This window comes from Peromyscus californicus, unplaced genomic scaffold (assembly GCF_007827085.1).
Source record: "Peromyscus californicus insignis strain IS unplaced genomic scaffold, ASM782708v3 Scaffold_15__1_contigs__length_86483966, whole genome shotgun sequence".
Lineage (NCBI taxonomy): Eukaryota > Metazoa > Chordata > Mammalia > Rodentia > Cricetidae > Peromyscus > Peromyscus californicus.
The window spans coordinates 62413213-62427816 of NW_026294447.1; the positions used below are offsets into that span (position 1 = coordinate 62413213).

The window sequence follows — 14604 nt, forward strand, 5'->3', positions numbered from 1 at the left end:
AACCAAAGCCCTGAGCATGCAAGAACCCCAAATTCCAAGGGGTAAGACCACTTTGTGACTCCATCTGAGCCCTACCATATTCTGACAGGTGGTACTTGTGTTCAGCAAGCCTCTAGCTCCAGTTGTTAAGGAGAAACATAAACACAGCAAAGAGTGGGAAATGAAAAGCCGCTAGAGGCTGGACTTTCTGGAGGGCTGGAAAAGGCGTGTGAGACTCCCTCAGGCCATCAATAGCTTTGACAAAGTCTGAAAATGCCAACTACACCAACCTGGCCCCAATGCAGTCAATACCAGAGGTCAGGATCAGTTTCTCTGTAAACAGAGCAGGCTAATGGCCAACCACAACATCTGACTGGCTGAGCTTGGTGGAAGAACATTTGCAACAAGATATGATTTAAACTGAGCTTCACCAAAGGGTTAAAGTTTAGAGATTTAAATGAAGCAGAACTAGAGCAAACATGGAATTTATTTTTTCTTCCTTTCAGCATGGAGGCTTGAACCTAGGACCTGGCACATTCAGCTTTCTACCACTAAGCTAAATCCCTAGCCTATCCCCTATCTTTTCACGTTTGAGCTACCGGCAGGGTTCAAGTTACCCTGTGTACTGTCTGGTTTTGTGTGTCAACTTGTAACAAGTTAGAGTCATCGGAGGAAGGAGCCTCAGCTGAGGAAATGCCTCCTTGAGCTCCAGCTGTAAGGCACTTTCTCAATTAGTGATCAATAGGGGAGGGCCTAGCCCATGCTGGGTAGTGCCATCCTTAGGCTGTTGGTCCTGGGTTCTGTAAGAAGGTGGGCTAAGCAAGCCATGGGAAACAAGACAGTAAGCAGCACCCCTCCATGGTCTCTGCCTCCAGAATCCTGCCCTGTTTGAGTTCCTGTCCTGACTTCCTTCAGAGATGAACAGCAATGCTGAAGTGTAAGCCAGATAAACCCTTTCCTCCCCAGCTTGCTTTTTGGTCATGGTGTTTGGTCTCAGCAAACTAATTAAGACACCCAGACTATTCTTGAACTTGAACATGCTAAAGTCCAGGCTGACCTTGAACTTGAGAGTCTCTTGCCTCAGCCTCTCATGAAGTTGGCATTACAAGTCTGTATCTCCAGGCCCAGCTATGGAATTTGTTTATACAGCCTCACATATGAAATGTTTCTATAGCTATCCAAAGACAGAAACAAGAGAAATGGCCATTCTACATGCAATCTGAAAAAGATCTGTGTCCGTAACAGTCAGCAGATGAATGGGCCAGGGGAAATCACCCAACTAACACCGCCATTACAGGACCCCAAGACATGAAGAAAAACTGGCCTCGCACTCACCACAGACCACTTCTCACATCTCCTGGACCCTCTTGCTCTAACTGACTGTGCCCTGGACAGTACTATCCAATAAGTTTCTTCTCAGCCCAGCCACAGTACCTCTAGAGCAGGAACTCTCAGGATGCTCCGTCAGGCAAGGCACCGAGAATGCAGCAAGCCATCCTGAACTCCCTGTCTGCAACCAGGATGAGTCACCCCCACAGGGCTCTGCACCTACTGCCCACTAACAACACTGATGTCTGCCATCTACGCAGTACTGATGCCCACTGTCTGAATGACATTTGCATTCTGTTCTCTACACAACCCTGAAACCTGCGGTCTACACACTAATACCTGCTGTCTACAGAAGGCTGCAGCTTGTTCTCTATATACACAGGTGCATACTGTCCATGCTGACACCCGCTTTCTGGACAGCACTGACACTTGTCTACACAGAACTGATACCTGCTGTCTACAGACTCCTGAGGCTTGCTCTCTGGCAACATGATGACGTGCAAGTTTTCCCTTCCCCATTTCCCTGAAAAGGTAAAGACTAAGAAGCAAGGTTACCAAACTCTGGGGCAGAGGCAGATTAAAAACTACAGTGAGGGCCTGGAGTTCTTGGTGCAGCACAGTGCAGACCCCTTACTAGAGTGACACAGACTTGACAGAAGCTGCAGTGCATACTGTCCTGGGCCCTGCACTAGGACCATGGAAGAGAAGTAGCTCACAGATCAGAGCTTTCATATCTGTCTTCCTGAAACAGGAGCTAGTGGGGCTGAGGGCATTCTTCATAGCTGCCTAGGCCAAATATATGGACTGAACAGAGCCTGGAATGGCTTGAGTTACCCCAGGCCTCAGGCAGCCTCAGCAACCAAGAACAGGTTCCACGAGAACCCAGTCCTCAGGACACTATCTACGGACACTACTGGCTTCAAAGCCCAACAGAACCGATGCTCTGGATGGTGTCTAATGACTCGGGACCCGCTGATGGGCTTCCTTAGTCCACCTCCATGGAAGGACTGGCCTCTCAGCACTCCAGCAACCACCTGTGCTTGCAAGTTTCTCTGTGTGTGGCTTCTCTCCGACAACTGACATAGCAACATATCAACATTATCCTAATGTGTATAGCGTGGCGCTGCCAACATGTCTCCTCAGAGTCTCTGCCTTGATGACTGAGCCTCCTCCCAGCAGATACAGAGATGCCAAGTCCTGCTTCTGCCGGCTCCATCCTATGGTCTGTGCCTTACCAGGAGTGGTACGGCACACAGTGAGTCAGTTCCCACTCAGATCCACTTCTCATACTTGTCTCGCCTCTCCCAACTACTGGAGAGGGGTGCAGGACTTAGGTGGAGACCACAGGAGCCTACTGTGTTCAGACCTTTGGAGATGGTCTTAAAGATGACTCGACGCAGCCACTTGACAGGGAAGTTACCCTCCCACTTCAAGTTCTGGGCTTCTAAGTACATCTGTGCAGCCTAGCATCCTGATGGCTCAGGGGACAGCAGCCCAAAGAGTTTAATCATCTGCTCAGTCTGATAGAGGTTCTCCCTCCTGCCAAGGACAGCTGTGCCAGCTGAACTAGGAAAGCCAGGTACCACTGCTCTTCTATTCCCGAGGTCATCTGCTGCTCTGCAGAGCAAAGTGCAGAGGATAGGAAAGTAGCTTCAGTGAAAGATCCTATCTCAAAAACTGAAGTGAAGAGGCCAGGGAGATAACTCAGTGGGTAAAGGTGCTTGCCACCAAACCTGAGAACCTGACTATGATCCTTGGACTTACATGGTAGAAGGAGAACTAACTCTTACAAATGGTCCTCTACACCCCACATGTGCACTGCAGCACATCTGCCCCGCCCCCATCAAAAATAAAAGGACTGGGTCAAAAGATAAAATCTAGGAGCTATCTCATACCAAAAGGGTGAGTAGATGGATGGAAAGGAAGCAGAGATATTTAAAAGCCTGGTGGGGCAGGCAGAGTAAGCAAAATAGAAACAGGTAGAAAACAAATGACCTAACAAGTTCAAGGCGGGAGGTGGCCAAAGGGAGGGATCTACTGGAGAGAAGATGCCTTGTGCTTAATGAGACAGCAGCACACCAAGGTCCCTGAAATGATGGAGAGAAGGAACTATAAGCAGTGCATAGACGACAGGAATGTACAGAAGACGGTACCCGAAGAAGCTGGGAGGTACTGATGGAAGATTCTGCAGGACAGAAGATGGAATTCCTGACATATGTGCTGCCTACAGAGATTAGTGCTGGGTGTCTGGGAAGTGCACAGGAAGACCAGACCTGAAACCTCAAGAAACAAAGCTGCAAAGGGAGGGGAAAGCCAGAGGTCACGAGCTGTCCTCCTCCGACATCTGAAAGGGCAGGGACTTAACAGACTAGCCTGACTATACCCACCTTGGCAGCTGAGGTGGTTTGAATGAAGATGGCCCCCATAGATTGATGGAGTAGCATTACTGAAGGTGTGGCCTTGCTGGAGGAAGTATGTCACTGGGGGTGGGCTTTGAGGTTTCAGAAGCTCAGGCCAGGCCCAGTGTCACTCTCTCTTCCTGCTGCCTACCAGTCCAGATACAGAACTCCCAGCTACCTTTCGAGCACCACATCTGCCTGTGTGCCACCATGCTCCCTGCCATGATGGTAATAGACTAAACCTCTGAACATGTAAGCCAGCCCCAATTAAATGTTTTCTTTTATAGGAGTTATTGTAGTCATGGTGTCTCTTCACAGCAATAGAAATCCTAATTAAGACGGCAGCTTAGAGAGGGAGCCCTGCATCAGTTAGGACCATACATCCAATAAGGAAACTGTTGGTAACACCAACACCAAACACCTGTGACTCCTAAGTCAACATTTAAGTAATCACCCAAGAACCAAGATGGGGCTTCCACAACAAAGGATACGAGGTGTGCCTTCAGTTCGGCAAACCAAGTAGAGGCAGGCAGCAATCACGTGGGCCATTTTCCGTCCTCGGGTCAGATGCTTGCTTACAGCCATCTTGAAGAAGTTGAAGGCTGTGTCCAGGCAGTGCTGGTTCAGCTGCAGCTGGCTTCCCAAGTGGTGGATGTGGCGCCGCCCTAGAATAGAATACAGAATGACCCTCAGTCACAACTTTCAATTTAAAATTAAGCATCACAAGAGCACCTTTAAGATTTGAGCAAAGCCTGTAAGTGTAGACATGTAATTTTACCTACTTGGGAGATTAAGGCAAGAGGATCACAATTTCAAGACCAGCCTGGGCCAGGCATGAAGAACCAGAACACAGAGAGTGAGGCACAGGAAGGAACAGGGAAGGACTTGGTGATTCACTGGCTTTTCTTCATCCCTTTTGGTCTAGGAAGTATGGATGAAAGGTCAGCTGGTCACTCCTCCACTGCTTCTTTGATCTATAAGGTTTTCACCCCAATATTTGACTACTGAGTCTTTATAGACTTATAAACTTCTAAGTATATAACTTATAGACTTACAGAACAACAGACTCTGTCTCAAAAAAGAGAAGAAGGTAGGAAGGAAAGAAGCAACATAGATCAATTCAAGAGACTCAGAATAATCAACACAGCACTCCAAAGAAAGAATTCTAAGAAGTATATATACCTCCCAATTTCAAATTCACCACAAAGCTAGTAATCAAACAAGAGCATAACACATACAGCCCAGCAGAATGGAACAGAGGACCTAGAAATGATTCTCAATGAGGGAGGGTGCCAACTAGGAAAATATAGTCTTTTCCACAGAAACACTGCATATGCACACATAAAATGGAAGCTGGACCCAGTCTCTTACAAGAAACAACCCCAAAACACAACAGGCAACCCAGATGGTCAACCCCAGACAACAGGAGATATAAGCATCTGTTTGGGGCTGTGTACATGCACATGCACACCCATGATCACACCTTGGAGGCCAGAGGTAGACACTGGGTGAGTCCTCTATCACTCAGCTCCTTATCTTTTTGAGATAGAGTCTGTCACTAAACCTGGAGCTTCCCATTTTGACTAGACTGGCTGTCCACTGAGGCCCTAGATTCTACCTGTCTCTATTTCTTCAGTGCCGGGATGACAGGTTCACACCAGCATGCTCAGCTTTTTTTTTTTTTTTTTTTTTTTTTTTTTTTTGGTTTTTCGAGACAGGGTTTCTCTGTGTAGCTTTGTACCTTTCCTGGATCTCGCGCTGTAGACCAGGCTGGCCTCGAACTCACAGAGATCCGCCTGCCTCTGCCTCCCGAGTGCTGGGATTAAAGGCGTGCGCCACCACCGCCCAGCATGCTCAGCTTTTTATATGCTCACCAGGGCCTAACTCAGGGTCTCATGTCTGCACAGCAAGCACTTGACCCGCTGAGCTGTCCCCCCCCAGAGTCAGTGAGTGATCAGATAAGGCATAAGATAAACTGAACAACATCAGAATGAAAAAAACAGCCGGGTGGTGGTGGCACACACCTTTAATCCCAGCACTCGGGAGGCAGAGGCAAGCGGATCTCTGTGAGTTCAAGGCCAGCCTGGGCTACAGAGCGAGATCCAGGAAAGGTGCAAAGCTACACAGAGAAACCCTGTCTCGAAAAACCAAAAAAAAAAAAAAAAAAAGAAAAGAAAAGAAAAAAAACAAGGAGCTGGAGAGATGGCTCGGCCGTTAAAAGTGTTCACTGCTCTTGCAGAAGACTTGGGTCAGCTCCTAGTGCTTACATCTTGGCTCACAACCATCTTTAACTCCAACCCTCTTCTGACCTTCCAGAGCACCAGACACATGCATGGTGCACATACATACATGCAGATAAAACAACCATATACATTTTAAAATAAATCTTCTTTTACTTTATACCATCAAGTAAAGAGAAAAAGAAAAGTTGTGAAAAGACAGCCCATGGAACAGGAGACATTTTTCTGTAACATATATCTGGTAAAAGACTCCTAGGAAGGTGGCACAATGGCTCAGTGGGTAAAGCTACTTGCTGCCAAGATGCACACATACATAAATAAATACAAAGTAAGTGTGTATGTGTGTGTGTGTGTGTGTGTGTGTATTTTTTAAAGGCTTGTAGCTAAAACCAAGTATATTGGTGCATGCCCTTAATCCCAGAACTTGGGAGGCAGAGATAAGCAGATCTCTGTGAGTTCAAGGCCAGCCTGGTCTACATAGAAAGGTCCAGGACAGCTAAGACTACATAGAGACCCTGTCTTAAAAAACAAACAAACAAACAAACAAAAAAACATTATAGCTAAAATATATAAAGATCTTTTTCAATTCAATAAAGGCAAACAACCTAACTAAAAACAAGCAAAGCAAAAGAACAGATATTTCTCTTCTTTGTTGTGAACTGATTTATAAAACAATGAGATGTTACTTCTGCCAGGTCAAATGGCTATAAACTTGCTGGTTCTATGTCTATCTCCAGGAGACCAGGAACAAACAGCTATAGACTGGCACCATCTGGGGGCCCTTCACTGAGGGGGCCTAGCAAGATCTGCAGAACACCTAGAAGAAGGAGAACACTTAGGAATTATTCCTCCCAGAGAGCTACGGGCCCAGGGCTTCGAGGGTGGCAAAAAGTAGCAGGCCACAGGGTAAGGCATGGGGTAGAGCACTCCAGAGCAGAAGCAACATCTGAGGACCATTCTGCTCTTACCTCACCCCAGGATCTTGTCCCATCTCCCTCTCCTGTCCCACCCCATGGCCAGCAACACTGAAGTGGGCAATACCATTCTGTAGGGTCTGTGCTCTTGACTCCTTTCCCAAGTTCACATGGAAGCCACCTCCTAGGGTTGGGGTTTTGCCAGCACCTGGAAATATAAAAAACAGAGGTTAGCCAGAGCCTGGTAGAGAAGCCCCGAAGCCCCTTTCACTGACTGTGAACAAAGGAGGACCCAGCATTCTAACAGGAAGAGCAGCAGGCTAAGCAGAAGACTTTGCTCTGCCTAGCAAACAGATGTGGCCTTGACCAGAGGCATCCTAAACCTTTAAAAAGGAAAAAAATAGGGACTGACGAAATAACTGAGTAGCTAAGAACTCTTGTCTCCATGCCTGATGACTCAGACCCACATAGAAGAAGGGAAGAACTGATTCTACAAGTTGTCTTCTCCACACATACACCATAACACACCCCATAAATAAATGTAATTTTAAAAAAGAACAAGAAAACATAGTCTATTGCTCTCATTAAAGTGGATATGTGCTTTTAATACAAGACAATCATGGGATCTGGAGAGATGGCTCAGCAGTTAAGAACAAGTACTGTTCTTAAACAGAATTAAGATAGGTTCCAAGTAAGGCCTTTCTCAACCACCTGTGACTCCAGCTCCAGGGAAAGCCAACACCTCTGGCCACTGTGGGCACCTGCACTAATATGCATATACCCACACAAAGATGCATACATAATTTAGAATAATAAAAATAAGATTTAAGCCGGGCGGTGGTGGCGCACGCCTTTAATCCCAGCACTCGGGAGGCAGAGCCAGGCGGATCTCTGTGAGTTCGAGGCCAGCCTGGTCTCCAAAGCGAGTTCCAGGAAAGGCGCAAAGCTACACAGAGAAACCCTGTCTCGAAAAACCAAAAAAAAAAAAAAAAAAAAAAGATTTAAAAACCCTTAAGTTACATTTAAAAAGAATGGTGGCTTTAGCCAGGCTGAGCACAATGGTCACGTCTGTAATCAGAATGCTAAGGCACATGGATCAGAGCTGCAGGCCAATGCGAGGAGGCTACAGGCCCCCACCCCAAAGGGAAGACTTCCACTTCAGATGAATGCTACTGCAATCTTTGCACTCCTCCACTCCAGCTCCACACCAATCACTGCCACTTCCACACTCACAGTCTACCTCCCGCACTGGGATCCCCACACTTCTGCTGGGGCTGTTCTACCTGCAGTGGCCCTAGGAGCTACCTTCTGACTCTTGTTCCTGCCACCCCTCCATGTGTGCGCAGCTAGAGGAAACATGATGTGAAAAGCACTTACTCAGCAAGCTAAGGTGCTAGCTAACTCAGGCTCCCTCAAGTGTGAAAGAAGAAAGGCCAAATATAACCTCTACATGGAACTGCCAACTACAAATTCGCCTAGATCTTCAAATTTCAGATGTGCTTTACTTCTAAAAACACTGGGTATTTTGCTTTTCTTTCCTTCCTCCCAGACAAGGTTTCACTACATAGCAAAGGCTGATTTAAAAATCAGCTTCCCAAGTGCTCGGACTATAGATGTGCACTACTATGCTCAGCAAACATTTGGTACTTTCTACAAGTTTCTGTAACAAAAAATATAGGCTGGAAGTATAACAGAGATGGGCTTGGCAGAGTCTGCCCCCTCGTGGACAACAGAGAAGGAATATACAATCACAAGCCACATGGGGAAGATCGCCTCTGACTTAGCAAAGAGCAGACAGGGTTGAACCCAAGACAACATGGGTATAAACAGACTGGATGAGCTTTGGAACAGACAATGCCACCCTCACATGTTGGACTAGACCTAGGAAGAGGGCCATGAGACCTCAGGGCCCAGAAAGGCCTCTCCATAGCACTGTCCTTCATTTTTCTCACAGAGTCTCCAGAATAGAAAGTCTTTACAACTGTGTTGATTTGATATAGAAGACTAGAAACTTTGAGGCCAGCCTGCACTACATAGCAAGACCCCCACCTTAAAAAAAAAAAGCCAGGGTGGTGGCCCACTCCTTTAACCCCAGCACTCAGGAGGCAGAGGCAGGCAGATCTATGAGTTTGAAGACAGCCTGGTCTACAGAGAGAGTTACAGGACAGCTACACAGAGAAACCCTGTCTTGAAAAACAAAACAAAACAAAACCAAGAAAAGGTTCTTTGGCAGGTGAGATGGCTCAGCAGCTAAAAGAGCTTGCTATCACTCCCGACCACCTGAGTTTGATCACTAAGAAGCTACATGGTGGCACATTTATGGACAACTTGCAGGAGATGGTTTTCTCCACTATGTGAGTTCTGGTGATTGAACTCAGATCATTCATCTAGGCAGCAGTAGCTTTACCCATAATTTCCATAAGTTAGCCTCTGAATTCTACACACACGCAGAGTGGCATGTGCATACGCATATAAATAAATGTAATACAGCCGAGCGGTGGTGGCACACGCCTTTAATACCAGCACTCGGGAGGCAGAGGCAGGCGGATCTCTGTGAGTTCGAGGCCAGCCTGGGCTACCAAGTGAGTCCCAGGAAAGGCACAAAGCTACACAGAGAAACCTTGTCTCGAAAAACCAAAATAAATAAATAAATAAATAAATAAATAAATAAATAAATAAATAAATAAATGTAATATAAATGTTAAGTTCTGATTAGTGGGCTGGGGAGTACGTGCCTAGCACATGAGGCCCTGGGTTCTACCCCAAACACCAAAACCAATTCTGATTATTGGAACCTCAGGGAGTACTTCCAGCCTACTAACAAGGTTTGCTGCTCCCAGGACAGGGGAGGATAAACCCTGAGGAGGCAGGAGCCACAGGTTGCTTGGTGCAGGAGCTCTCTCTGCAACAAGCATTTTGAGAGTAGTCCCAAGTCTTGGGAAGGATGAAAAAGCACAAGGGTCACCATTCACTGACAAAGGGAGGCCTCAGAGGACGTGGCACATGCTGGGAAGTATGCATTACTGGAAACCCTGCTTAGCCCCTGCCATCCTTGCTCATAAAGGTAAGCCCAGACTCTCATGGTATGGCTCAAATTCCAACTTCTCCAGCTACCCACTGCCTTGCATTTGGCATCTGAACCTGCAGTCCTGATGCCCAGTACTTCCCTTGGCACAGGCTTCTTAAAAAGGCCTCTAAAACCTAATTACAGGAATAGGATGCTAAGTTTCCCTAGCCAGAAACCTCCTGCTGCAGGACCCTCATCACTCACTTGAGTGTATTAAGCATATATTCTAGAGGAGACTGTTAAGTGTCCAGCTTAGGTTGCTGTAAGAAGGACACCTAGGAAAGAGAGCAGTTTTAGAACCTATAAGACAGCCACCAATGAGAAACAACTCTACAGTGAAGATGGAGGAAGGCCAAGATTAGCAAGAAGCACCAGGGACCTATGAGGGCAGGAAATGGGACAAGTCATCTGTTTCCTGCCTGTGTGGTCGTGCTGATTTGGGGGGGGGGGGTGTAGGCAGGTAGCCACATGAAAGATGGCTGCTCAAAGTAGCTGACACCTCCCCTTCTTGTATAACACCTTCTACCAAGGCTAAAAATTCATGACCCCACAGTGCATTCCCCAGGGCACCCACAGCTGGTTGCTGGAGTGCTTCTCCCTGGAGAAATATCTTGATGCCACCTAAGGGCCCATCTGCCTTTCACTTAAGGCTTTGGAACATGATTTCCAGGATGAATGGTAAGACCTCACTGCACCCCGGCTCTACACTATTTTCCCTGATGTTATGAGGGCACTTTGTCACCAAGCCATGGGTGGACCTAGGAGAGTGTCTGCCAATGGAAACCCCTAGACACCTGCTCCCAGAATGACCTGTTATTACTCTTGTTATCACTACAACAGGCATCAACATTCTGGCAACTATTCAGGAGGCTGCAGACAATGTGTGGTAGAACCGCTGTCACAGCAGTCCTGAAGACACCCTTGGGAAGGCACCTACAAAGGATAAGAACTAGTGTGACATGTGTAACATACCACAGGGAAGGAAAAGTAGGAGGGAAAGGTCAACCTTGAGTCAATGTTTTTTTGTAGATAATCTACAAAACTGGTAAACCAGCAAGAAAGACAAAGGGAAATACAGACACTAACATCCTAAGGAAAAGGGACATCTATCTTTCAGACATCTAGGACATGGGCTGGGGATAAAGCTCAGTGGCAGACCACTTGCTTAGCATGCACGCACACACACACACACACACACACACGACGAATTCCACAACCAGATGGATCCATTCCTCAAACCTGAATTCCCAAACAAGTCAGAAACTATCTGAAACGTAACTACAACCACTACTATGACAGAAGCTGAAAAGAAACCCCTAAGTCCAACTGGCTACATTGGAGAAGTATACCTAATATTTAATTAAGACAGGACCAAGAAGTGGGAGGCACACACCTGTAATCTTGGCTATGTAGAAGGCTTAGAGGCAAGAATATCATGAGTTTGAGGCCAGTCTAAGTTACATAGTGAAACTAGGAAAGAAAAAAAGAGCAGATTGTATTGTTTGTACATAGTCCCTTCCACAAAGTAAGTGGGACATTGCTCACTTGTTTCAGGAGTGTATTACTTTGATACCTAAGGTTGACAGGTGTTAAACACAGACCAATATCCCAAGTAAACAGAGATTAAAATCCACCAGCATGTCCAAAGGATAATACCCCAAGTGAGCTCACTTCTGGAATGCACAGCAGATTCAAGAATTTGCCATTGGGGGAAGGGAAAAAAAAAAGAATCTGCCACAGGGGCTGGGGAGATGGTTCAGTGGATTAAATGCTTGCTATGCAAGCGTGACTAAAGTTGAGATCCCCAGAACTCACATAAAAGCTGGTCAGGTGTGGTAGCCACCTATAACCCCAGCACTTGGGAGGCTGAGAGAGGGAATCCCTTGGTCAAAACTGGCCAGCTAGAGTAGCCAGTTCAGCAAAAGACCTTGACTTAATAAATAAAGTGTAGAAATATCAAGTAAGGTACCTGATGCCAACTTTGGGCCTCCTCACTCATGCAACCACACATGCATGTATGCCTACACACACACACACACACACACACACACACACACACACACACACACACACGTGCACACCCCCCCCACACACACACCCTACACAGAATCAGCGACACAGAGCCTGGCAGAACATGCTTGTAATCCCAGAGCTTGGGAGGCCGAGGCAAGGAGATTGCTGAAAGTTTGAGGCCAGCCAGTCTACATAGGGACACTCTGTCTCAAAAAACAACCAAAAGAAGTTAGGTCTTGTAGTCCAGGCTCATAATTCCAACTACTTAGGAGGATGAAGCAGGAGGAGTGCAAGTTCAACGCCTGCCTGGGCTACTGACTAAGTTCAAAGCAAGCCTGGACAACTTGGCAAAACCCTGACTCAAAATAAAATGTAAAAAGGGGGCTAGAAATACAGCTCGGGTTGTGGATTTAGCTCACAGGTAGAGCGCTTGCCTAGCAAGCGCAAGGCCCTGGGTTCCGTCCTCAGTTATGGCTAAAAAAAAAAAAAAAAAGAAAAGAAAAGAAATACAGCTCAGGGGCAGAGCACTAGCTTAGCATGAGTAAGACTGGGTTCCAGCCCCAGAACCATACACACAAATACATATAAATATGCAGATATACAATTACTCTACAACAGAAGGGAAGGTGACTACTAATCTACAATTCTAAAAAGGCTCACAATATCTGATCTCAAGACATTAAAATGTAAACAAAATGTAAGGATGGATGCAAAACAGAACCCAGAAGCAGACCCACACGGATGCATACAGTGATCTCTGCTGAAGGTACAATGGTAACTCCAAGCAAAAAAATGGAAGCCTTTTAGCAACTGTGTGGAAAACGACCTCCACATGCAAGAAAGGAATCTCAGCTTGCACATCATCATTTTCCACAAGGCATAACTCAAAATGTGGTATAACGGCTTTGTATGCCAGAGGCCCTGGGTTAAATCCAGAAATTAAAAATAAAACTACGGGGCTGGAGAGATGGCTCAGAGGTTAAGAGCACTGCTTGTTCTTCCAAAGGTCCTGAGTTCAATTCCCAGCAACCACATGGTGGCTCACAACCATCTGTAATGAGATCTGGCGCCCTCTTCTGGCCTGCAGGGATATGTTCAGGCAGAACTGTATACATAATAAATAAATCTAAAAAAATAAAAAATAAAAAAATAAAACTACATTAAAATGTAAACAATAACTTTTAGAAGACAAATGTAGTGACTCAAAGACATTTTAGATTCATGACAAGAGAACAATCAAGACAGAAAACGACCAATTTGAGTGTTTCAAAATGTAAAACCTTTGTTCAAAATGAGTAACTTCTGCTCCGTGTATCATATATACAAAGAAAGTCTTGGAAGTAAAATTCACCAAAGACTCTCAGTACTCAACGGTTAGGAAACAACCCTAATAAAAAACAAGGACTAGGCAGAGTATTGAGGCTGGGCATATCTTAGCCCTAAGGGCAATGCACACCTGTCAGAGTGGCCAACCGGGAAAACCGAACGTGCATCAGATACGAGCCTGAAAACCTTGCCTGTCAGATTCCGGGACCCAGCCCGATGGCCTCGGTTGGACCAGACCGCGACGCTTGGACCGGGAAGATCGAGGAGCTCAAGTCGGTGTACGGGACACGGCGGGGAGTCGGCTGCAAGTTCCTAGCCGGGCCCTGCCTCAGTTTCCCTGCCTGACTGCCCATGGCCTTTGGCAGGGCGATCTGCTGCTTCAATTTCCCCGCCTCCTTCCCACTCATTTCGCACACTCAGCCCTACCCGCCCCCGTTTCCCCGCGCGGCAGGACCCACCGTCCAGCGACACGAACTGGCCGACCGCCGACGAGCCGCCGCCGCTGTTCTCCACGAACTGCACCTCGGACACGATGATGTTGTCCTCGAGCACCGAGCCGCAGCCCGTGCACACTGCATCGCCGCGCGCCGCGTCCAACTCGATGTCCGTGCCGCCGCAGCCGCGGCATACGCGGCCCGTCATGGTGGAGCCGCGGGGCCCTACCGGCCCCCCGCCGCTGAGCCGCCCGTTCTCCGCCCGCGGCCCTTAGCCTGCAAGCCCCGTCGCGCCGCCTCTGTCTGAGCCCCGCTCTCGCGAGGCCGCCGGCGCCACGCCCGCCGATTCGTCGTGGCAGATTCGCCACGCGCTTCTGGGCCGCGCTGCCTCCAACGGCCGCGCCGCGGGACCAAGAAAGGAACTCAGGACGCGTCGGGACCCTGGGACCGAACCGCCAACCTTCCGGCCCGCCAGAAGGGAAGTTCCAAATCCGTAGGCCTCGCGGGCCACAAGCCAGCAGAGGGGACGGACTTGCAGGCCGCCGAGGAGGGCGGGACCGAGGCGGTGAGCGCCGCCCAGGACCCGACAAGGGCCGTGGGAGGAGCCTGAGAAGAGACGGGGCTGTGGGAGGAGCCTGGGGCGGGGCTTAGCGTGACGGGGCCCGGACTAGGGCTGTGGGCGGAGCCTGGGAAGAATCCCAAGAGGTATGGGAGGAGCCTGAAGGCGGGGCCTAGGCCAAGAAGAGGGCCGTGGGAGGAGCCTAAGGAGAGCGGACAGACTGAGAGAGGGAATCTGGAAACAAAGTAGTGGGAAGGGCTTGTGGGCGGTGCTTGAGAGTGTCCAAGGCCCGGCCCAGGGTCGTGGTGGGGCCTGCATTGATTGGGACAGTGGGCTGTGGGAGA

At 47.9% G+C, this 14604-nt stretch overlaps 1 protein-coding gene across 3 annotated transcripts in view; it reads right to left on the reverse strand.

Moving 5' to 3' along the window:
• Positions 1–14227, reverse strand: part of Brf1 (BRF1 RNA polymerase III transcription initiation factor subunit) — a 52054-nt gene extending 37827 nt beyond the window's left edge. For all 3 annotated transcript variants that reach the window (XM_052739145.1, XM_052739146.1, XM_052739144.1), the window contains exons 1-3: positions 13726–14227; positions 6989–7069; positions 4199–4372 (exon numbers count right to left, since the gene is read on the reverse strand). In XM_052739145.1, coding sequence (XP_052595105.1) covers positions 4199–4372; positions 6989–7069; positions 13726–13909 — 439 coding nt within the window. In that variant the 5' untranslated portion in view covers positions 13910–14227. The remainder of the gene's footprint in view (positions 1–4198; positions 4373–6988; positions 7070–13725) is intronic.
• Positions 14228–14604: the final 377 nt, after the last annotated feature.